Source organism: Danio aesculapii, chromosome 7 (genome assembly GCF_903798145.1).
Source record: "Danio aesculapii chromosome 7, fDanAes4.1, whole genome shotgun sequence".
NCBI classification, from domain to species: Eukaryota; Metazoa; Chordata; class Actinopteri; order Cypriniformes; family Danionidae; genus Danio; species Danio aesculapii.
Window position 1 is genome coordinate 18,548,284 of NC_079441.1, and position 22,774 is coordinate 18,571,057.

The 22,774-nt window shown below is 37.1% G+C and overlaps 1 protein-coding gene across 2 annotated transcripts; it reads right to left on the bottom strand.

The window, feature by feature from the left end:
* Nucleotides 1–1,073: 1,073 nt before the first annotated feature.
* ntn5 (netrin 5) lies at nt 1,074–22,758 on the bottom strand. Of its 2 annotated transcripts, XM_056461206.1 has the most exons (8): nt 22,657–22,758; nt 22,392–22,568; nt 14,004–15,367; nt 11,881–12,069; nt 10,921–11,070; nt 7,748–7,801; nt 5,313–5,393; nt 1,074–3,738 (listed from the first exon to the last, which is right to left on the bottom strand). In XM_056461206.1, exons 3-8 carry the CDS (start codon nt 15,352–15,354, stop codon nt 3,035–3,037), a joined length of 2,529 nt encoding a protein of 842 aa, XP_056317181.1. In that variant the 5' UTR covers nt 15,355–15,367; nt 22,392–22,568; nt 22,657–22,758; the 3' UTR covers nt 1,074–3,034. The 2 variants fall into 2 exon arrangements, with proteins under 2 accessions (XP_056317181.1, XP_056317182.1); XM_056461207.1 differs by lacking the exons at nt 22,392–22,568; nt 22,657–22,758 and having other exon boundaries at nt 14,004–15,935.
* Between the last annotated feature and the right edge of the window lie 16 nt (nt 22,759–22,774).

Consider the following 22,774-nt stretch of genomic DNA (forward strand, 5'->3'; position numbering starts at 1 on the left):
TTACCATGTTTTTCAGCCCTCTCAGTCCTATATTGTGTAGCTAGGTTAAACCACCTTTACTTGTAAGGAATTAAATAGTTTCGTTTATAAGTATTAGTTTCTTAGTTCATGATTAAAGTTACACGTACAGGTGATTTCTGGAGCTGGTTTATGTGACCAAACGTCACAGATGCCATGTATCTCGACATCTCACAACTGTGTGTTCACGGGGGTTCAAATAGCGTTAGCAGCGTGTTACCTGATACACGCGCTTGGCTGCTAGACAAAATAGTGGATATTAGGGGCACGAGAGTTAGGGAGACAGAGACTTCCTGCAATATTGCTCTCAAAACAAGGAAAGCAGAAGGCAGTTTGGCCCTTCAAGCTGTGGGAGATTTCTCTACACTAAATTAACTGTCGTCAGTCAGCCAGACAGGAAGGCTGGGAACAGGTGTTTCCTGGGCAAACAAAGCAGGTGCATCATTGGCTTTCTCGCTCTTTTTTACGGTCTTTCTCCATTTGTCTCTGAAAAAATTTTCCAGCTCCTTTTTGACCTCGATGAAAAACTTGTATATTATTGTTAACTGATAATAACATTTATTTAATACAAATGCATTAATTGAATTAGGCATGGGCCGGTATAAGATTCTGACAGTATGACATTGGATAAAAATATCATGGTTTCACAATATTGTGATTACTGCTCTGAAATATATTCTTTTTAAATGTCTGGGTAAAAAAACTAAAAACTTTCCCCCCCTTTGAACACAATTTATTTTACTTTCAGAAACATTTAAAATGTTTTGGGACAGTAAACATGTCAGGCTAAACAATTCAAATAAGTCACTGACTTCTGCTGTTTTTGTTAGTTTAAAAAACACTGCTTTCTTAACTATTTAAAATAAATAAATGTATCCTCTTGTCTGGAGATGTTGTCCTAAAAACAAACAAACAAACAAAAAAAAAAAAACCCTAACATATACCGTAGGAACGGTGGAAAATATTGGCGGTTTTAAAACCTTGACTTTTCCAAACAGCTGTATACCTTGAAAAAGGTTATACCCATGCCTAAATTGAATACACAAATTCACCAATTTTTAAAAGAGATTTATTGAGGTAGAGCGTTAAATTAAACTGAAAAAAGTTCTGTCACATTTTAATACACAAATATTTGTAACATTTACGTTATGTGTAATAGATTAAAATACTGACGAGTAATAAGACATTAAAAGGCACTGTATTCCCTTTGTGTTCAGATTTTAATTAAATGTATTAAATGTATTGCAGTAAATATAAATGTTTCTCTTTGTGTGTGTATCCTTATCTAGTAAGGTCGCACAATATATAGTTTCAGCGTCGATATCACAATGTGATTATTCGCAATAGTCACATCGCGAGTATATGCAATGTTGAGTCTGCATTATAATTTATTATTTCGCAAGTGTTTTTTGGGGCCTGTGACTGTGAGGGTTGAATAAGAGACTACCATTTGTAACTTTGACAAATTATCGATTAATTTTATTGAATTGTTTATAAAATGAAGACTATGTGGTATTATTTTACATTTGATTATTCAATTTCTGTATACCTGAATACAGTTCGACTCCTTGGAAAACAGTAAAATGCTTTTTTAATAAATACAATTTTTTTTATTTGCATCTTTTTTCTTTATTGATTCTATCTATGCTTGTAAATTGTTTATTATATTTTATTTCTATTATTATCATATTTATGCTCTCCCATACAGAATCATCCCAATCAATTTAAAATAATACATTCTTTTCAAATAGTTATTTAACTGATCTAAGTTAATTGTGTTAATATTGGAACATATATATCGCAGAATGAAAAAATATTGCAATGTTAGATTTTTCCAATATAGTGCAGCCCTATTATCTAGCCACAAAAAACTTGTAAAATCTATTTTATATTTTATTACTGTGGGTTGGTTATAAAAATTTGACAAATCAGATCAGAGCCTTTGTATAATTAGAAATTATTACAAATTACAAATCAGATCAGAGCCTTTGTATAATTAGATACATACAAAGGTGAACCCATAAGTTCCTCTGAGCGGAGAGCTGAAATAAACACCACGGAGTAGAAAAAAGTGAGGAAAAGCACAACGGCAACTAAGAATCAGAACGTCTGCTGAGGTTTTCATTCATTCACAATGTTTTATAGTCCAAATGTTTGCACCTAACACAAATATATTTTTTAATGCCTGAATTACATGTAATTAGATCAGAAAAAATATTTATTACCTGTTTATTTTAATATGATCATTACATAAATAAAAGATTATTAAAAATAGCTAATAAAAATTGCATTTCTGTAGGGAAATGTTACATTACTGAAATGTTGTTATTGCAATATTCAACAACAATATCGCATATTTTCCCAGCATCGTGCAGCCCTTTAATGAGCACTGACAAATTTCCCATTTGACTCTGTTTTTTAAGCCACACTCAACATGTCTGTCAGTGAATATGTCCTGATTGGGTAAGATTTGTCAGCTGCTGATCTGAGAACAATGAGCCACTTACAGTCTTTTAATATTTGGATATAGGTTTCTTTTTGGATTCTTGGTTTATTCTAGGGTTAGTTTTGGATTGGTCTCTTCCTGACTGGGGAAATCTTTTACTTTGTTTAACTTTGGAAATAAGTCTCTTCTATACTCTACTTGACATGTTTTTCTCAAGTGCTGAAACACATGTTGCTATACAACGCACAGTGTTTCTGTGACTGTCCAAAGCATGTGACTATGAGAAATTTTATTGGCTTTAGGTTGCTAAACATTTAGCTGGAACATAGTAAAAGCACTGCTAACCCTGTACCATCGCAGGGTTTGATAACCCTGGGTAAAATGTTTCTGCCCTTCTTCTAAAAATACAACTGAAATGTTTTCTACCCAGGGTTAAATGCAGGGCTTAGCACAGTTTGAGAAGCCCTTATAGGATACAGCCTATTTCAAACAACCATTAATTTACCTCACTGACTGACTCCAGTCATTATTTAATATCATTTGTATTTCTGTTCATAATGCCTGATTCTGTCAGACAGGTGGCCCAGGTGTCCAAGTTGGACATGCTGTTGGATAGTACCGCTCACGCTCATTGGCCTGACTCGTCTTTGAAGTACCTGAAAGGGGATCCTGTGTTTCCTGAGAGGAGCTCAGTGTGACGTTTTCAGCCTTATGGTCCTTCTCAAGGTGCGTTTCTGTGTTTTTTCCTTGTATGTCCTGAGTCCCCCTTTGATTGTGTGTGTGCTCTGATCCTGATTGTGGTGTTAAATGATGCTGCTTATGTGCCATGTGTGTATGTTTATGTGGTCTGCTTGGTACAGACTGTAGTTTGTCAAGATGTGGAGGTGTGTATTCCTCATAAGAGTTTGAGTGAGAAGGTTTCTGTGCAGTGGTGTTTCCCTGTGAGCACTTCCCTCGGGTGTCCTGCCCGCGGAAGCCTCTTAATTTAGGGCTCCAGTGTTCTCTCCATTGCAAAGCCAACGTAGTTCGGTCTGCGACTAATCTCCTTTCCTCAGGGACCCAACTACGCCTGCTTTCCTCTGCACCGATCAGGAGAAAGATTCGGCCCATCTGAAGAGCAGGGCAGCCACAGCTCACATCCCGATCTGGAACCCAAAGGGCCTGAAGGCCTCGCTTTACATGTGAAGAGCCCATGCGAAAAACTGACTGCACCAGTATGGAAAACTGCCACCAGGGACCAGAGCGTTCCTTACTTTTGACCTGCACCTTCAATACTGGGATAAAAGTATGACAGCGACAAGGGACACAAACAACGAAGAGGAGAACGTTAATACGACTGAAGAATTCACTACTCAGATTTATTGTCTGAACAAGTAAGTTGGCAAAATTCAGCCAGTCGATTTTTTTTTTTAGAGAAATCTGTGTTTTTGACAGATAATAGAATGTCTTAAAAGGTCTTGTTTTGGCTTGATTAACAAGGGAAATTTCTGCCATAAAACTATCCGCGTGCAGGCTGATAGGTCACATGATCTGCTCCTATGTCAAAGCGGGGCTTTCTCGGGGCCAGCAGCCAGCCTTTTTCAGCCTGCCGAATACTTTGGGTCAAAGAGGGCCAGCTGGGGTATCGGGGCGGAGTGAAAGGAAAGGCGGAGTCTGGTAAAGATGGCGTGCCGATATAGAAGTGAAATTTCTGCCATGACACTCTATGCATGCGCAGACTGATAGGTCACCTACTGCTCCTGCATCATTAATTAAATGGTGCAGGAGATTGGTTGCTGACACAACAGCAGCCAATGAGCTTTCTCCTCATCAGTTTAAATGCTCTGCATCGTTTTATGCAGTTAAGCTGCGGCGCGTTTTCGGAGACCCTCCTCCACCCCAGCTCCACCTGTGTTTAGATCTGCTACGGTTGTTACATATATATTATGTTTGCACCAGCAGCGTGTTATATTCTCAGATGGCATGTCTGTGTATATACTGGCAGTAGCAGGTGTTGGTACTTGCTCTGCCATAATAATCAAAGCAGCAGCAGCAGCGTAGCAGATCTATACCGCTAAGACCAAAATACATCAACATTGCCATATAAATATTCATTACCATTCTAAAGTCAGAGAGCGTTCATGACAGAAATAAGAAACTCAAAGCTCATACAGATTTCGCACAGCTTCAGGGTGAGTAAATTACAGTTTTGGGGGTGAACTTTACATTTAACTTTATCTCACAATTAAGGTCAGTTTACACTAAGAACAATAGCTATAAAGTTACCAAATGCCCGATGTTGTTCTGTTATTATAAGCATGCACTGCTGTTTTGTGACCTGACACTAAAAGCTTGTGTTCATCAGTGCAGATAGCCTTGTGGTTAAGCACATGCACATTGACTTAGAGTGTGGCTGCACTTGTGTCCGGAGTTTTCTTCTCACATTCAGGCCCTTTACTAATTCTGTTTTTCTCTCTGATATCTTTATTCTGCAATGTGGAAGTGGCCCATGTTTTTTTTCAGAAAAATATTAAGACTTCTGATTTATTTGCATATGGAGGAAAAAAAAACAGCAGTAAAAATTCAAGCTACTTGAACACTCTTGAACTGTTTTGAATGGCTAAAAGTCAACAAATGTGATCAAGACTGAAAGTCTCAGGACTGATTCTTATTAGCTGTCAATATTTTATATAATTCATTACTTAGAATTAAAAGCTCAGAAAAGGATTATAACAGGATGGACTTCCCTGTTCTCATAGAAATAGTTCAATATAGTTATTTAAAAGCTTTCATTATTGGCATTGGTGTGAAAGGACATTTTTTATTTTCATTTAGAGGCATAGAATAACTTAATTAGTAATAGACATACCATAATCCTTGAGACAGTATGTTTCTAAATTCATTCTGACTCTTGCTTGGGAAGGCGGACAATATGAAACACACTCTTCACCTGGGGTGAGAAAGGGAGAAAAGAGGTAAATACACTGTTTAAAAGCAGTATTGGAGCATTTCAAAATGGTAATCATGCTTATGAATTCAAAACATTTTGTAATCTATTTTAAATAGCACTTTGTACAAAGTAGACCACCAGTATCAATCTCTCCAGCAAGAGAAAGTGAAGGGCTGTTCTATATCTCTATTCAAGCATTTAATAGAGCTCGGGGGTCCAGGAGTGTTTTTTTTATAAGTAAAAGGCAGTCCTGTCGTCTCCAGAGACCTGGAGTTGGCCTGTCTACTCAGCGCCGATCATAGTAATGTGTGTGAAATCAATCAGCAGTAAGTAATGGACTGCACTGCTCTTTTTTAGGTATTAGCAAAGCAGCTGCAGCAGGTATATATTACTATAATCATAGCATACTGTACAGTATTCTGTCGCTGTCAATGGTAAAACATGCTTTATTCAGAAAGAAAATATCTGCTCTGGGTTTTTTTTATGTCTGTTGGTCACCAAACCAGATTTCAACATAGTATCACCGTGGAAAATCTTTCACTTAGTCAGTGGCTTTTTTATTATAAGAGGTGTCAGTACAAGCCAGAACAGAACAGCAGATTTGTTGAAACGTTTTGTCAGGGAAATTAATGTCAATAGCCAAAAAACTAGTGATGCTGAAGGGACAAATTATAATAATAATACAGCTACATACAGCTTGTGCGTACCTACACACATTTGTTACACACAAAATGTTACAAAATAGATTCACTAGGGGGCAGTAAATCACAACTAATTTAATTATGTAGCATATTCAAGTTGTTTGAATGTTTGTATTCAAATGGAAATATGCCAGTTGAACTTCTTTAAATTAAAAAGAAAACTACACAGAAGTCATAATTTTGATCATTTGACATATTTTGGAATCGCTTTTCGCTTGTTTTCAAAGTAATGTAATATAAATTAAAGTTATGTGTTTAATGTTTCAGGTAACTTTAAAAAAATAATAATAATAAAAAAATATATATATATATTTATGTGTGTGTGTGTGTATCCGCTGCGTAAAACATGTGCTGGATAAGTTAGCGGTTCATTCCGCTGTGGCGACCCCAGATTAATAAAGGGACTTAGCCGAAAAGAAAATGAATTAATGAAAATATATGATAATTAGTTAGTATTTTGGGCTGCGCTGTGATCTTCAGTAGTTTTTATGTGTCATCAAATGATTATTTATTTATTATAATTATTTATTATTTATGATTATTTCTGAAATATGCCTGAAAAGATTTTCTTTTTGTTTTATAAACTATGATTATGCTAAATTATAAGTCTTCTGTAAGCCATGGTATAAATTTACATATTTTTAGAATTACAATTACAAAATTACAAGCTTGAAGTTTGGATACTTGAAAAGCTCTTTTGATACATACATACAGAGCTCATTATACATGAATATTTTTATCTGTTTCTCAGTAAATATATCCAATGTATTTTTGGTGCATTTTAGGCATGGGCCGGTATAAGATTCTGACAGTATGATAACCTTGGCTAAAAATATCACGTTCCACGATATCTTTTCTTTTTAAATGTCTGGGTCAAAAACAACAGCTGTTTCCCAGTGAACATGGTATATATATTTTTTAACATTTAAAATATTTTGAAACAATAAATGTCAGGCTAAATAATTTTTAAAAAGTCATGGACTTCTGCTGCCTTAATTAGTTTCAAAAACGCAGATTTCTTTTCAACTTTAAAAGGCATCTTTAGATAGCTTTCTTTTCTTTGGATATAAAGTAAGCCTCTGCACTGTTCAGCTGTACAACATGCTGGATGTTGGTTTATAAGAGTTTTTTTTTCAGATGTTTACTGAATCATGGACTGACCAGTAACTTGTGATGTGGAGGGTCCTTTTCTACTGTTGCCCTAAAAAAACTCAATAAAATAGTCATAAAACTCGTAAATTAACAAAACTCACAAATACCTTAGGAAAGGTATAACAGAAAATTTGAACGATTTTAAAACCTTGACTTTTCAAAAACGCTGTAAACCTTAAAACCGTTTATCCCATGCCTAGTGCATTTAAACAATAGTTTTATTGCCTATAATCTTTAGCAATAGAGAGATAATACAATTAAATTCAATGAGTTATTGCAACAAAAATACATACAAACTACAACCTTTCAACTAAATTTAATATGTATTATGTTTCTCTTGATTTGTCCTCATTATTTAAACTTTATTTAATATATATCATATTAATTTGGGTATACACATTTTTGGATTATGATCGTAAGAGTTTTTTTTGTTAGATTGTCTAGTTCCAATTTTGGTTTTGATACTGACTAATCTAATGTATATATATATCAATTGCTTACCAATGCTGTACTGCGGCTGGTATACAGGGGTGGGTGGTGCAACCTCCTGAATACCTGAACAAACAACAGGCAGAAAGAAAGGAGGACGAGCGTCTCATTAAATTACAGCAAGCAGTGACAAGTTTATTTGTGTGCCTTTCATTTTGTCCTTCCTCTTTTTCACACCTCCGCTGTGGGTGACTTGCTCTAATCCCTGCGGTGGCTCATTAGGGCATACTTGCCATTTGTGAGTGTGTGAGGGAGAAAGGGGACATGTGTGCTGTGACTGCAGTTTGCCCTGTTGTCTTTTAGTGCATGCGGAATGCTAGTGTTTAAAAACAAGCCTACGTTTGTCACAGTGTGCGAGCCCAGACAATTTTGAGCATGTGTGTGGTCTTAAAGGTCAATAGGGCCACCTATCAGGATGCCCTCTGCCACACACACATAGGTCTGCCACTGTGATAGGTCTGCAGCACTGGGTCAACCATATATTACCCATGAGTTCTGTACTTCTGCCCATATCTCTGACACAACTGGGGCACTGACACCTTATCCTCCTCCTCCAACCCCCCAAACTCCAAAGTCCCTCAGCAATAAGTCATATCAAACGTCAAATGCCTGATACTTCAGATGCTTCCTTCATTTCAGTGTTTTTAGTCACAGAGGCATTTAGTGTGTCTCAGGGCATGTGTGAATGTAAGCCTGTACTAACTGCTTTAAAGGCTGTGGTATATAGATAGAATTTAACACGGATAACATGAGACTTCCTGGTCAGTGTTATCCAGAATAAAAACCCCACAAATCTTCATGTGCTAATAATATCTAATGTCTGGGTCACTTTCCCTGTGACAAACGACGGCTGCGTTTCCTGCTCCATGAGAGGTGGCAAGCGGTCCACTGGTGCTGGTTATGTTTTTAGCTGCGGCTCGCCTTTGGTCCAGGAAAGACGGGAGCTCACGCTATAAATATCCATGTTGAGACGTTCCATTTAGAACAACAAACAAGCTCTTCTATCACTGAGCCGTAACCCGTGAAGAATTATGCGTCTGTCGTGCTGGGAGGGAAACAGGTCTGGTTGTAAAGCACGACAGGTGCTGGTCGCCACACCATGTCATCCTTCTCTCTGTAGCTTGCGCCGTTACATGAACTCAGATGTAAAAATGCCACAATGCTTATTGGATTATCACTTAATGAAAACGAAGCACCCAGAAATCCTGGAAAGATGTTGCAATGCTGATGAAAGTTTTTAGGTCTTTGTATGCTGCTATTCACTACTAAACCCTTCAAAAACAAACAGTAGTTTGCAAAAGGACGATATGAAGGATAAACAAAATAAAATGTTTCATTGGGTCAAGGGCAATATATACACACAAAAAATAAACACACAATAGAAGATACTTGTAAAAGCACTAAAGATAGCAGTCAAATTTAAATAATTATTTTTTGTCTATAAATCCTTAAATGGTCTGGCACCATCTTATTTATCGGATCTCTCCTCCATGTATCTAATCCTGGTAGGTCACTAAGGTCTATTGGTCAGTTTATTCTTTCTGTACTAAGGTCCTAGTATAAGTGAAGTGAGGAACGGGCTTTTGTTGTTATCGGCCTAAAATACTGGAACAAGCTTCCACCCCATATTAGACACGCTCCAACTTTATGTGTTTTTAAAAACCTTCTGAAACTGCATCTTTGTTCTTTAGCTCAACTGCCTTTTTAATGTTGAGGGGTTTGTCTTAAGTTTTAATTGTTATGTATGTGCTGTAAGACATGTTATTTTAATTAGTATTGATTGTGTTCAGCACTTTGGGCAATGTTGTGTTGTAAAAAATGTACTATAGAACTAAACTAACTAACTAACTAACTAACTAACTAACTAACTAACTAACTAACTAACTAACTAACTAACTAACTAACTAACTAACTAACTAACTAGCTAGCTAACTAACTAATCAGTCCAGAACAGTAACACTGTGAAATAATATTACAATTTTATAATGAATATTATTATATTATATTATATTATATTATATTATATTATATTATATTATATTATATTATATTATATTATATTATATTATATTATATTATATTATATTATATATTATTTTATATTATATTATATTATAGACTTTACTGTTGCTTTTGGTTAATTTATTGTATTATTATTATGTATAATAAACATTTATTCTAAAAAGACTGACTCTAAATAGTGGAATGAAAGTGTAGAACGGAAAAACTAAAAAAGTTCATGCTGACCAGTATAAAGTCTACATACTGCAGTTCAGGGGTAGCAAGTGTCTTTATAATTTTTATGAACTGAGAATAAACTTGTTTAATATAATGTTTGATTATTGCTTATTAGTAGTTTGTCTGAAGTCTGAAGGTCAATTTAGAAGTCAGACCTACCTGATCTCACAAGCAAAGTTAACCATTTGACATTTTTCTTGAATTGTTGGCTTATTTGTACAATCTTAGTAATACGAAAGTGTTACATTTTATGGAAAGTAAGCATGAAGGCCTGCCCATACACTCAAAAAATTAGTTTTGCAGTTTGTTCAAACTAATTATTTAAAATGAGCTGAATCAACACAATTCTCCTGTTTTTTGGGGGACAATTTATTTAAGTTAACCTAATCAATTTGTCTTGGGACAATATTAAAGAATTGTGTGAAACACAGCATTTTACAATGTAAATAAAGTCACTGTCCAAAAATAGGATTTTAAGAGGATGAGATTTTACTAATTCATACAAATAAGCCACTAATTTAACAATATATTAAATAATTATTAAAAAAACATACAAAATTTAATGAGATTGGTTTGGTCACAAATGTACTGACTACAATTTGAAACTGACAAGCAGTTAGTTGAACTTAAACAACTAACTAACAACTAACTGAACTGAACTTAAACACTACAAACTTAACTACACTGTTCCTATTTACTGTGACCTTTTATGTGAAGCTGCTTTGACACAATCTACATTGTATAAGCGCTATACAAATAAAGGTGAATTGAATTGAATTGAATTAGTTATCTGTCAATAGCCAAACTATGGGACATTTAGTAATCTCTGCTTATACTGTATGTTATGTCCCATGTATGTATGTACTCACTATCAAAAAGAGTGCTTGTTTTACACCAAACTTTAGTTGTTTAACAGAATAAAATCAATCATAAGGTGTGATGCTTACGGATGCATGGCCGGAGCGGGGAGTGGCCTTGCTTGTACCCCGGGGCGCACCGGTTACACCTCTGTCCTATGACTCCTTCTCTACACAAACACTGCCCAGTGGACTGGTTACACCAGCGACCCACTGCACCCACCGGGTGACACTGGCATGCTGAAGGAGACAGAGAATTCACAAAAGAAATCACAAATTTTATAAAGACACACAAAGAGCAAGATGTGCTAGAAAGAGGAAATTATTGTAAGACTAAGGGTATTAGTGTAAAACTGGCAGGCTTAGACACATAAAGGGAATTAACGAGTAGTACTACACAGAACAAGGCAGCTGTGGTTCATGTCTTCAGTTGTATTTCAAGTCTCATTGACCCCTGTGTAACATTTTCCCCATAAAACATATGTGTGATGGTTGAGAGACCTTTGAGAGGAAAGATCTGCTTCTCTGCTTTTGCTCAACCTTTCTCCATCTAAACAAAGCCCCAACCTTCCTACAAACATTTATACATGCTTAAAAAGTCAGGTCTGTTTTAACATTAACAACATCTAAATCTTTCAGTTTCCAAATTTTTAAAGATAATTCTATCACTTACTTCAAATATTTAGGTGTTAGCAGAGGTTTTATGGTATGTTCAGGACATAATTTAGATTTTTGTATACATTTCACCATAGTACACAATAAATTACAAGTAAACACTGATGTGTGATATGCAGAGTAAATTAGTGTTATATTGGGACATTGACTAAAATGCTCAGTGAGCATGCCATAGACACGAGAGCAGTCAAAGGGCAAGTGTCAGAGCACATTCCATTAGTCATAGTGTAGCCATAACATAGACACAGACTATGCTACATTTCACACACTTCAGACCCCACAGATGCCAAAGCCAAAAAACAATATATATTTTTTTCAGTTTTGGAAAAGCTTGATCTCCACTCAAAATATACAGTCAAATTAATTTTTACTAACGCTGGCAGGCCTTGCGGTGATTGAGTGCTTTGCTGTGGTCACGCATGTATCCGTTTTGGCAGAACTGGCAGTGACGCCCTGTAGTGTGATGCCGGCATTTCAGACAAACACCTCCACTGACTCGACCAGACTGCTGATACACGGCCATACTGAACCTACACTTATTAGAGTGACCGTTACATTCACATGCTGGGAGAGAGAAAAACACACAAACATGAGTGCAGCTAGAGAAGTGAACAATAGCAGTGTAGAAACATTTTCATTTCAAAGTAGGAATGGCCAACAATTTTTAATTCATTTTCTTAATAGCAGAATTTTGAAAAAATCCTAACATTTATTTGAGAAGAAACACTGCATATGATTTATGCACATATATTATCTTCTTTTTGTATTGCTGCACTAGCAAATTTGTTGAACTATATACTCAAAACATAAAAATGTTTCAGTACAGTATACAATTTGCCATTAAAGTAACAGTTTAAGTACCATTTCCCAATAGTATGATCTTTATAAAGTATTAGTTACATTCCTTAGGGTGCTTTCACACTTGGTTCAATTGCCTCGCCCGAACCCAAGTTCGATTGTCCCCCCTTGCCACCTTCTCAGCTGGTTTGTGTTCACACCGTCTTTTTTCCTTCTGAACCCCGATATGCTTGTGTCATTGAGCTGCTGTTTTGTGTACAGCCGTTGCAAGGTGATGGCCACAAAAGTGGTTTCCAACCCAAATACAGAGAGCCACTGGCGTCTATCTGCTGCAAAAAATGTTCAGAGCATCACGCGATGTCTGCAGAAGTCGTTTTTGGTGAAAACAAGCAGACATTATCACTGTTTGCACTGGGTCAGTCCCGCTTGTCACCAAGGTAGGTCATACATAGACATACACATGCGAATGAACGTTATGAAAACTAAAGTTTGTTGTACTGTTTGTTGTACAGAACCGTACCAGAGTTCTCACGAACTGTACCCCAGACCAGCTCTTTCAGGCGAACTCGGATACGATTCACGGGTGCGCACCTGAGTTCAGAAGACATGTTCACACTAGCTAAACGTACCGTATTCCGAAGTCAAATGAACCTGGGTGCAGACCAAAAGTGCTAGTGTGAAAGCTCCCTTAGACCCAATCCAGAATACACCAGCCACAATGGCAGGATAGCTGCACCCGGAAGTCAGGAGATGCACAAATTAGTATTTTTTTGTCATTATTACAAATTTTTACAACAAACAAGCATATGTTTTAATACACTCATAACAACGTTCGTGTTTTACCGTCATGCTTAAAAAAAACGCTAAAATAAAAACTAAATTTCGCAAAATTTCACTATCTATAATCCTTAATAATAACTCCTGTATAGCAGTCCCACAACATCCTGTCAGAAAAGTCTAGTGGCTGGGAATGGGCTTTTTACAGTGTCTGCTATAATGTTAATGTTGTTTTTTATCTCATATAAAGCAAGAGATTGCAATGACATATAATGACATGTGCAGGTGCTGTAGTGCTGTCCCATTTCTTAAGGGGTAAATTTTGAAGCCCTTCCCCTTCATACTCGGTTTTAAGGGCCAAGAGAAGGGGTACAAAAATAGAATTGGGATTGGGCCTTAATCTTACTCAATACCTAAACCCAACTACTACCTTACTATTAATAAGCAGCAAATTAGCTATTAAGCAGCAAATATTACTTATTTTATTTTGTATCTTTATTTTATTTACTTTATTTTTACCTGTACAAATTATCTAAATATGTGGCCTTCAAAGGATTTTCAACCTGTTTCAACTAGTGAAATAAATAAATAAATAAATGGGGCTATTTGACAAAGTTTTCATATTTTAATCTTTTTTTGTTTGTTTTGCCAATGTTAGCAAGTGTGATACAGTACTGGCTACAGTTCACTTAATGGCAAATGGTGTGCATATAACAAGGGTTTATGAACTCTACATATATCCCCATGTAGTGTGTTTTATTTCCCTTATTTCCCTCAATTATTATATAATACAAATATTTGCACGTTTTAAATGATCTTGTGTAAAAACATGTGATTAATAGTTTCCCATGTCAACATCAGTGTATTATTAAAGATACATTTAAGACAGACAGAGCACCAGACACACAGAGGCTTAAACTCACGGACGCACGGGTGTGGTTGGCTGGGTGTGGCTCGTTGCCATGGACGATCATAAAAGAATTGCTCACACATGTCACAATCTGGCCCAGATGTGTGATGTTCACACTGACACACGGCATGCCCCTGGTTGTCACGACGACAATGAGAGGCATGGCCATTGCACTTGCACCTGCCTCCAACCTGCAGGTCCGAAAGTGCAAGTGCAGGTTTCGTTGGGGCATAAAGAGATGAAGGGACAAGCTGGCGTGAGCCATTTTTTCTTTGTTTAGACTGGGACTTCCCCCTTCCACCATTGTTTCTTCTTCTCCTCAACTCTCTCCCCTTGGAGCTCTGCTGTTGGATATTTAGGGATCGATCACATGTGCCATCCTGGCATGGCCTGTTATTGTCTTTTCTATGGCCTCTTCCCACTCTACCTTGAGTTCCCATCTCCTTTCGGGTAACATTGTGGCCGCTTTGCAGCACTGTGCTTTTATTCTTAATCCTCTGTGTTGAAGTCTGTTTTTCTCGACTATTTCCCCAAACATCAGATGTTTTGGTGCCAGTGTTTTTCTCTCCAAACCTCAAAGCTTTGTCTCCTCTTTCTCTCCATCTGTATGTGCCTCCCACTTCATTCATTTTCTCCTCTTGCTTTTTCATTTTGTCAGTTGATTGATGAAATACTATCTTTATGTCTGTTGCAGTTACCCAATCTTGTAGTCCAGGACTGTAGTCAAAGTCTGGCGAGGAAGGACGTCCGTCCAAAGTTGAGAAAGCCAGCACAATATTTCCACGATGTTTCTGCAGTGGTTTGGGATCTGAACAAAGTGGCTCCGTCTCCTGGTGTTTTGTCAGAGCAGTTGACTGTGCAGGTCGCCCAAATGTGCCCACACAGTCATTTGAATAAAACTGTAGGGGGCGCCAACTCTGGCCAAAGTCCATTGACTTTAAGATAGTAATGGAGTAGGACTCCACCAATTCCACCTGTTGACAAAACTGAAGACTAATGTATGTGATTTCAAAACGTCTTCCTAGGGGAACCATCAAAGTCCAATCCCCACCAGTGGAGCCTTCTGAAGCTGTCCAGCATGTCAGATTGTGGGGGTTATGAAGATCTGTTAAAGTGCTAATGTTTGTCTTGGGTCCTTGCTGGAGGTCCTCCATTGTCACGGGCACCCCATAAGCTGTATTGATGAATTCAGACAGGCAGTGGCGTGGACGCCCATCCAGGTGGTAACAGGGGTCATGTGGAGAGGTCCAACTGAGAGGAGATTGAGAAAGTATTGGAGAAAGACGGGAGAGAGGGAAGAGGGTAAAGAGGAAAAGAAGAAGGAAGGAAAGGGTCTGGAAAGGAGGGGAGTGATATCTGGACATGATGTCGTCAAGCCTGTAACAGTAGGGAAGAAGAAAAAAGGTTTTAAAAATTATAAGAGGCCATTAAATAAAAGGTCAGGGAACTGATGGGTTTACATGACATTTGAATGAAGCTCAAACAGACGAGAGCATTGCAATATGAATTTTCTCAGACCGCACCAACTGTGCCACAATTTAAAACATCCCTGCTCTGCAGAAATTCATTCTAGGCTCTAAGTCGACCATTTCACACACAGTCCAGCCAATCAGAGGCCTGTTTGTCAGCAGGAGGCCTCTCTTTATCTGAGCTGTGTCAATGTGTCTAACTCAATGCGCTTTTAAACATATATTCATCTTGACGTTTTCAACTCTGTACAGAAAGATCAGGAGCAATTGAGTGTTTAAACATGGAGAGATTGCAAGAGATGACAGAGCATATGGAGCAGCTGGTCCAGTATTCCAATCCCTTTTTTCGTTTATCATTTTTATGGCTTTCCACGGCTTTAATCTAAACCTGCATGTTGGCTAACTGAGATTGGAGATATGAACAAGCAGCATTTAATCAACTAGGAAAATTTGTAAGAAAAAAGAAAAATATTTATTATTTGTAACTATTATCAGCAATCGCTATAAGCTACAACAAACTTCTTTGTATGAAAAATTGTTTTTTGCTCCGTGTTTACTATTTACTCACATTATTTGACTGTTTCTTGCAGTCATTTAGATGCGACAGTGTTGAAATGACCTAAAGGAGAGTAAATATAAGCAAACACGCATTACAATAGATACTAATAGCACGTGCATACTGTGAAATGTAGAATTTCCACATTAAAGACATGACAAACCTAAATGTAAGCATTAAATATGAATATATTGGCAGAATATTATATTTTTATATTACACAGATAATAACAATAAATATGCTCATTACATTCATTAGGTTTAGGCTGTAGATACACTGAGGATTAAGGCTGCACTTACTGATTCCTCTTTTATCTTACTATCTTTTGTATCTTACTTTATCTATTGCATAAAGTGTTATGTTACATTTGATTATTGAACTTTTGTACCTCAATACTGCTATGGCTCTCCAGAAAACAATAAAGCGCTGTTTATTTAATTTGTATCTCTGTTCTATTTTATTAATTTACATTTGTAATATGTTTATTAGGATGGCATGGTGTCTGCGTGGGTTTCCTCCGGGTGCACTGGTTTCCCCCACATTCCAAAGACATGCGCTGTAAGTGAATTGAATTAACTAAATTGGCAGTAGTGTATAAGTGTGTGTGAATGAGTGTGAATGGCTGTTTCCCAATACTGTGTTGTGGCTGGAAGTGCATTCACTGCGTAAAACATACATTGGCGGTTCATTGCACTGTGGTGACCTCTGAAATAGAGATTAAGTCGAAGGAAAATGGATGAATTTGTTTATTATTTTTTATGCAGATTTTCTCCCCTACAAAATCATCACAGTCAATGTAAAATTATGAATTATTTCCTAACAGAGTTATAACTCATAGTGAAATTACGTTCATATCACAAAATATATACAGTAGCAGAAAAACTAAATATTGCAATATCAGTTTGTTTTCAATGTATGCATATAGAAATTATTTTATTGTAAATATATTCTTCAAAAAAGTTTGGTTCCTTTGACTTGATATATGCATTAGGTTTAATATGCAAGTCGTTTTCCATCTTTTCCAAGACCCAGTGCAACATTTGGTTGTCTTTTTAGTCAGTACTATAAAAACGTCATCTCATTCTGTGACAGAGGATAAAGAAATTAGGGATCTATCTAGATTAGAAAATAAAATAGTGTGCCAGAATGAATGTGAAAACTGCATGTTCAATTTGAGCCTTCATTCATCCTCTTCCTTTGGCAAGACATTGTAAGCCTGTACCCGCCTGTCTGCAGGCCCTTCGTAATGAATCTCTGTCTTCCACTTCTTGGCCTGATGATGGAGCGTGTTTATTTATCTGATGAGAATCTACACCAGAAGTTGCAAAATCTCGCCTCCAGACATGAGAAACAATGCACTCACTCTTCCTTACACAGAGTGATATAGAGCCTTGACAGCTTGTGGGTTTTAAAGACTCAGACAGATGGGTTGCATCTGAAGCCCCTTCACTTCCAGTGGAACACATTGTAAAATCCTTCAGTCAGTGCCTCAGATGATCAGTTGTTAACTGTTGGTTAGTGCATCTAAAACTAACAGAGGAGCATTTGTTGTTCCCTCATCTCTTCTCACACTCTGCTCGTCGGATCACCTGCTCTCAAAGTTCTGAGAATATTCCTAAGTGCTGATGATTGATGATGTCCTAACAAGCGTTTGACATTGACAGCAAAGTCAGCAGGGATGCATAAACGGCCCGGTAGGAGAGGGGAGCACTGAGAGATTCACGAGAGGAGTCACTGGCTCAATTAGCTCTTAGGCTGAAATTTGAGGACCCCTTAGGGACATAAAGGTCAAAAAAGTGCAGCGAGTAGTAGAACCACCGACTTATTGGATATTGTTCTTTTGGGTTTCTGTATGTTTTAATATTTATTTTAATGAGTGCTTTTTTTTTGGAGAAAAAATAGCGAGGTTTCTGCCTTTACAACTTGAGGTGATGAGCGTCCAACTGCCGGGCAGTCCTGCGTGCTTACCCGCCGCGGCGCATTCCCAGGGTCCGGTGTGCGGCTCGCGATCATTCCACACATGTTGCGACGTGCCCCAGGGGAAAACTGAGAACACTGTGAAAAACTCTTCCGCATTAATTGATCGCTTGATTAATTGAATCTCCGGTTTCGGAGAGGTGACAGTGTATCTGAGGGCGATGCGTAAGGCTGTAAGTTGGGAAAGTGATGAGGGTGTGGAGATATTCATGGCTGTCGGTGAAGCAGTGAACTCGGGTCCCGATCATAGAGAGTTTGAGCCCCTTTCTACATTACAATGTATTTCATTCACGTCTAGCACGTACAGTATGAACCCTGGCTATACGGTTTCCACAATTTACCTAGCTCTTTCCATAAATTCACACCCGGCGTAGTGTGAGAACTACTTGGGCTATAAGTTTCCTTTCCTGTTGACCAGAATTTACTTTTGAAAAGGATCGGGGGCGCGTCTTCATAAAGTTATCATGAAGTCAAAAAGAAAATCTCGTATCAACTTTGTTTGTGCTCGAGCCTACAAGTTTGACTAATTACCTACTACTTTAGAAGAGGGCCAATTTATAGATGAGTAAATATGTCATTAAGTTACTCTAACTTACATACATATCATTATAAGACTGAAAAAGTCTGCAACTACTCTTTAGTGAGCTTTTTAACCAAGTGTGGGCCGAAAGAATATTTGAGCCACTGACAGAAAATATGATATTTCAATAGTTTATATATTAACATAACATTTATTCATCTTCTATCGGCTTATTTAGCCTAGGCCTATATCTAATACAGTAAACTAATGGACGCAGTGGTCTATACTTCTCATTATTAATTTATTGTGTTCAAATCCACTAATTCGTAAAACAAAACAAACAAATAAAAAATTCTCAACCCTTTTGTTTTAAGAAATATGTTTGAAGCAGGATATGCCACTCATGCGCCACAACATTTCTGCACAAATAAGCAAAACGTCCCCAAACAGACATGTTCGCGTCTTCAAGTCGTTCAATCACATGTTGTAGTAGGCTACTTATAGCCACATTGACTGTGTTAATGGTTTGGTAGAAAACACCTATTTGGTTGACTGCATCCTAGCGATTGGAGTGTTTTAGTGTTTTATTAAGCCATTAATAACGCCCATGCGTTCTTATTTAAATAAATGCATAAATGATTATGATGAAAGTCTATGTATGCTATATATAATTATTTAATTATTATTATTTATTCTATATCACATGTTTACATAAAAACTGATGATTTAGAATGCGATTGAAAGTTATCTACTTTTCTCTGAAATATGATTTTGCACACATTTGGCACATAACTGGGGTCTATTCTTAGGAGAGCTGGATACCTGTCAGTTCCTGCGTGCGCAGTGCTGCTGTTAACGTTTTAAATCTTAGCCACTGTGTGTGTTGTCGGACAGATGAGAGAGATTTGGCCTGCTTAACACATTTGAACATTCCTCGTCATGGACGACAGCCAGTCAAGGTTGTACTGAATCCTTGACAAGCGATTCCCGAGACAGACAGGCCTACACCTGGGGTCCATGTTTCTGAAATAAAGTGATTTCATATCGTGTGATTTATTACTGTAAGGCCGATGTCCATCATTAATTAATCGATCACTGTCTTTCTGTTCGTTTTTCTCAGAAGTATAAGAACAGGAACGTATTTTTGCGCTTCCAAAGAGCTGTCAGTGTCACACGAAGGAGACGCGCACGCCATGCAGCAGCTGTAGCTTTCGGTTAATTTCGGATGGTGTTTATACATGAGATATACCATATAGAGACACATTGCAGTTTAATTGAAAGCCTATAAGATTAACTCATAAAGTGGATGTCGGTGAACTGTCGTCTTGATTAATGCAACCCTGACGCGCTTCAGCACAAATATAGCTGCTCGTATTTGTAAAAGCAAAGTTTTGTCATACGCGCCTTCGGAGCCAGAGGTTTAACACAAAGAGTTTTTAAAAGAAAAAGAAAAACAGTGAGATAAAAGAGTGCTAGGCCTAATGTCCTTATATTCTTATTAGACAGCCAGTCGTGATTTTGCAAAGAGTCATGAGTGTTTTTAATCCATCTGACTTTAAATCATGGTCTACGCGCGTTTTGTGAAATCTTATTCAGAAAGCCAAGCCAGATGTAACTCTCAATGCTTTGAAGTTTACGTAAGAATATTCATATGCGCCCATGTCAACTATAACATATGCCTAACAGGTCCAAGCAAGGATACATGTTTGAATAGGAAAACACATGCTGTATGGTATAGACAGCGGCACAGGCCAGGGAGAGAAAGAAGGGGGAAAGAGAGACAGAATCTCCGTCTCTTTCTCTCTTCTCTCTCTCGCTCTCTCTCTCCTCCCACGCTATGTGCCCTGGCAGAGAAATCATGAAATTTCCCTCCAGGTTTCGTCTCAATGTTGAAAAACAGATGCAAAAGAAATCGCCGTCCGTGATTCCATTCTCCATTTATGCCAAACACAACATTCCATGATGAACCTATGGGTGGAACAATTAGCAAGGGGGGTTTCACCCCATTTATCCTTAATTAAACGTTTAAAATGAAGGTTAACCATGTGTTTTAGAAGATACACAAGAGAGTAAATCATCGTGTCAAGTACGCTGGCACTTTGGCAATAGCTGGTAGTGATCATCTTCTTTTTAAAGAAAAAAAAGATAACTCATCATCGCAGGCCCATCGAGATTTCGTCCCAATTCTATATTTCCACAGTAATTCGAGTTAGAATTGTGCAATGAGAATTAAATCACATGGGACGTGAACTAAGGCGAACCCTATAATGATCATTTAATGAAAAATTCGGTTTTTATGGCGCAATAATTACAACCATTCGTGTTTATCAGTGACCCGACATATGTCACAGAATAACGAGGCGAAGTGCGCCCGCAGAACAGGGAACGGAAATTGCATTTTTTAAACTAAAATAACGGTTTTTCCAGCTGGCCACCTACATGGCCTTAAGCTGTTTTTTGTTCAGGCTTATGTTTTACCCAGTCGCAATTGTCAAACTTGATGTGCCTCATTAGACGTATTAATTAGGGCTATGCAAGAATATGTAAAACTGAAATTAATTTTCCCCAATCGTTTTTGCGTCATGCGGTACGTATCTTATGAACCATAGTATGTATGCACCATGATAATAAACAAAGAATATATCTATATATATATATATATATATATATTATATATCTATACTAATATATATATATTATATATATATATATATATATATATATATATATATATATATATATATATAGACTGCAAACTTTATAAAATGCCTGGATGTTTTGCCAATTTAAACCTATACGCGCTCTTCTGAAAAATGGCCTATATAAACTGCCGTGCTGCTTTATAATTAAAGCACCTTTATACTGAAATCAATATTATTCCAAATAAGTAAGGGAATGTGGACTAATATATTCCTAACTTAAGCTAAATAATGTTTCTGGATTGTTTGACAAGAATTTGCGGTGAGCGCGCAGACAAATGATCTCATTATCCTTAAATTACGCGTAGCCTTCCGGCAATTTTGTACTGTTCACAGATCATCCAGCCCATCCGCCACTGACAGGTAACCTGTTTTTCAGTCACGTATTTTATAGGCTTATGTTACTGTACATTTTGTTTATTTTAATATCATTTTTAGCCTATTTTTTGTCTGATATCAAATAAAAAACAAAAAATAAAGAAATAACAAGCGTTTAAAACAAAAATGAAATTCTTTATACATATATACATTCAGATATTTATTTTTTGTAATATAATAATAAGTTGTAGTAGAATTTTATTCAGAAATAATTATCTAATACAGTGTTTGCTCTACTGACTTTTTTAAATGTGCATTTACATTAGGACGATGTAAATGTTTATGTATTTATTAACAATTTTCTTGTTATAGATCTACGTTTAGGAGACCAACACGACTGAAAATATTTAGACTTCGTAATATAGCGCTCAGAATTAAAAAATAACATTGGCTACTGCAGCAGGCAAATCACTAAAAAAATCTTAAAATATGCTAAAAAAAACTTGTTTTGACTGTAAAACAAATTAAAACTTTGTAGTGTAATGATGTAAAATACTGTAGACTAAACACCACCATGTTGTTGCATATAATACAATTTGTGGAAAAAGTAAAATAATACCATGCAATAAGTATAAGTGTATAGTTTATAAGTGTTTCACATTTTTATTTAAGAAATCCGTTGTATATTGATTATCTGTAACAGAACTTTTGCAAGCTACATTAGCACCATCACCCGCTTAAAAGTAATCAACAGGTCAGTGCGTTATTCTAAATTTAAATCTCTTGTCAGCAGTAACAGTAAACAAGCCTGTTTTAATTTAGGCTGAGAAGCATACTCAAGAGCAAAACTTAGTTTACCTACCATGTGCGTGTCGATGCGGGTTGCCGGTTGTAGCCGCGTCCTGGTTGATCAATAAGAGCACAACAAGTGGACAGATATTCAGGCGGTGCAGCGTGAGGTCCTGCTGCGCTCAGTGCGCCGCGGCAGGGTTACGTATCACCCTGACGTCAACTCCTCCACAGGACACACGCTGAATGACTGTACATGCATTAAGCACATTAAGCATGAATGCACTAAAACGAAAGGCAAACTTGGTTTTCTGACTCTTCAGCTGAGAAAATATCACCTATGGCAATTTTAGTTATGCGACGTGATCTTGACCCCGAACCCCTGCGGGCGCCAATTCAAAGTTCAATGCGCAATTGAAACAACCCTTTGGGTAACCCCAGGAACGAGGCGCTCCC

Coding starts and splice junctions, on each gene's coding strand:
- ntn5 (XM_056461206.1), bottom strand. CDS start 15,354: ATGTCCAGATATCACTCCCCTCCTTTCCAGACCCTTTCCTTCCTTCTT. Junction 11,071..11,880: donor TCACCGCAAGGCCTGCCAGC/GTTAGTAAAAAT, acceptor TGTCTCCTTCAG/CATGCCAGTGTCACCCGGTG. Junction 3,739..5,312: donor ATACTGTCTCAAGGATTATG/GTATGTCTATTA, acceptor CTTTTATCCCAG/TATTGAAGGTGCAGGTCAAA.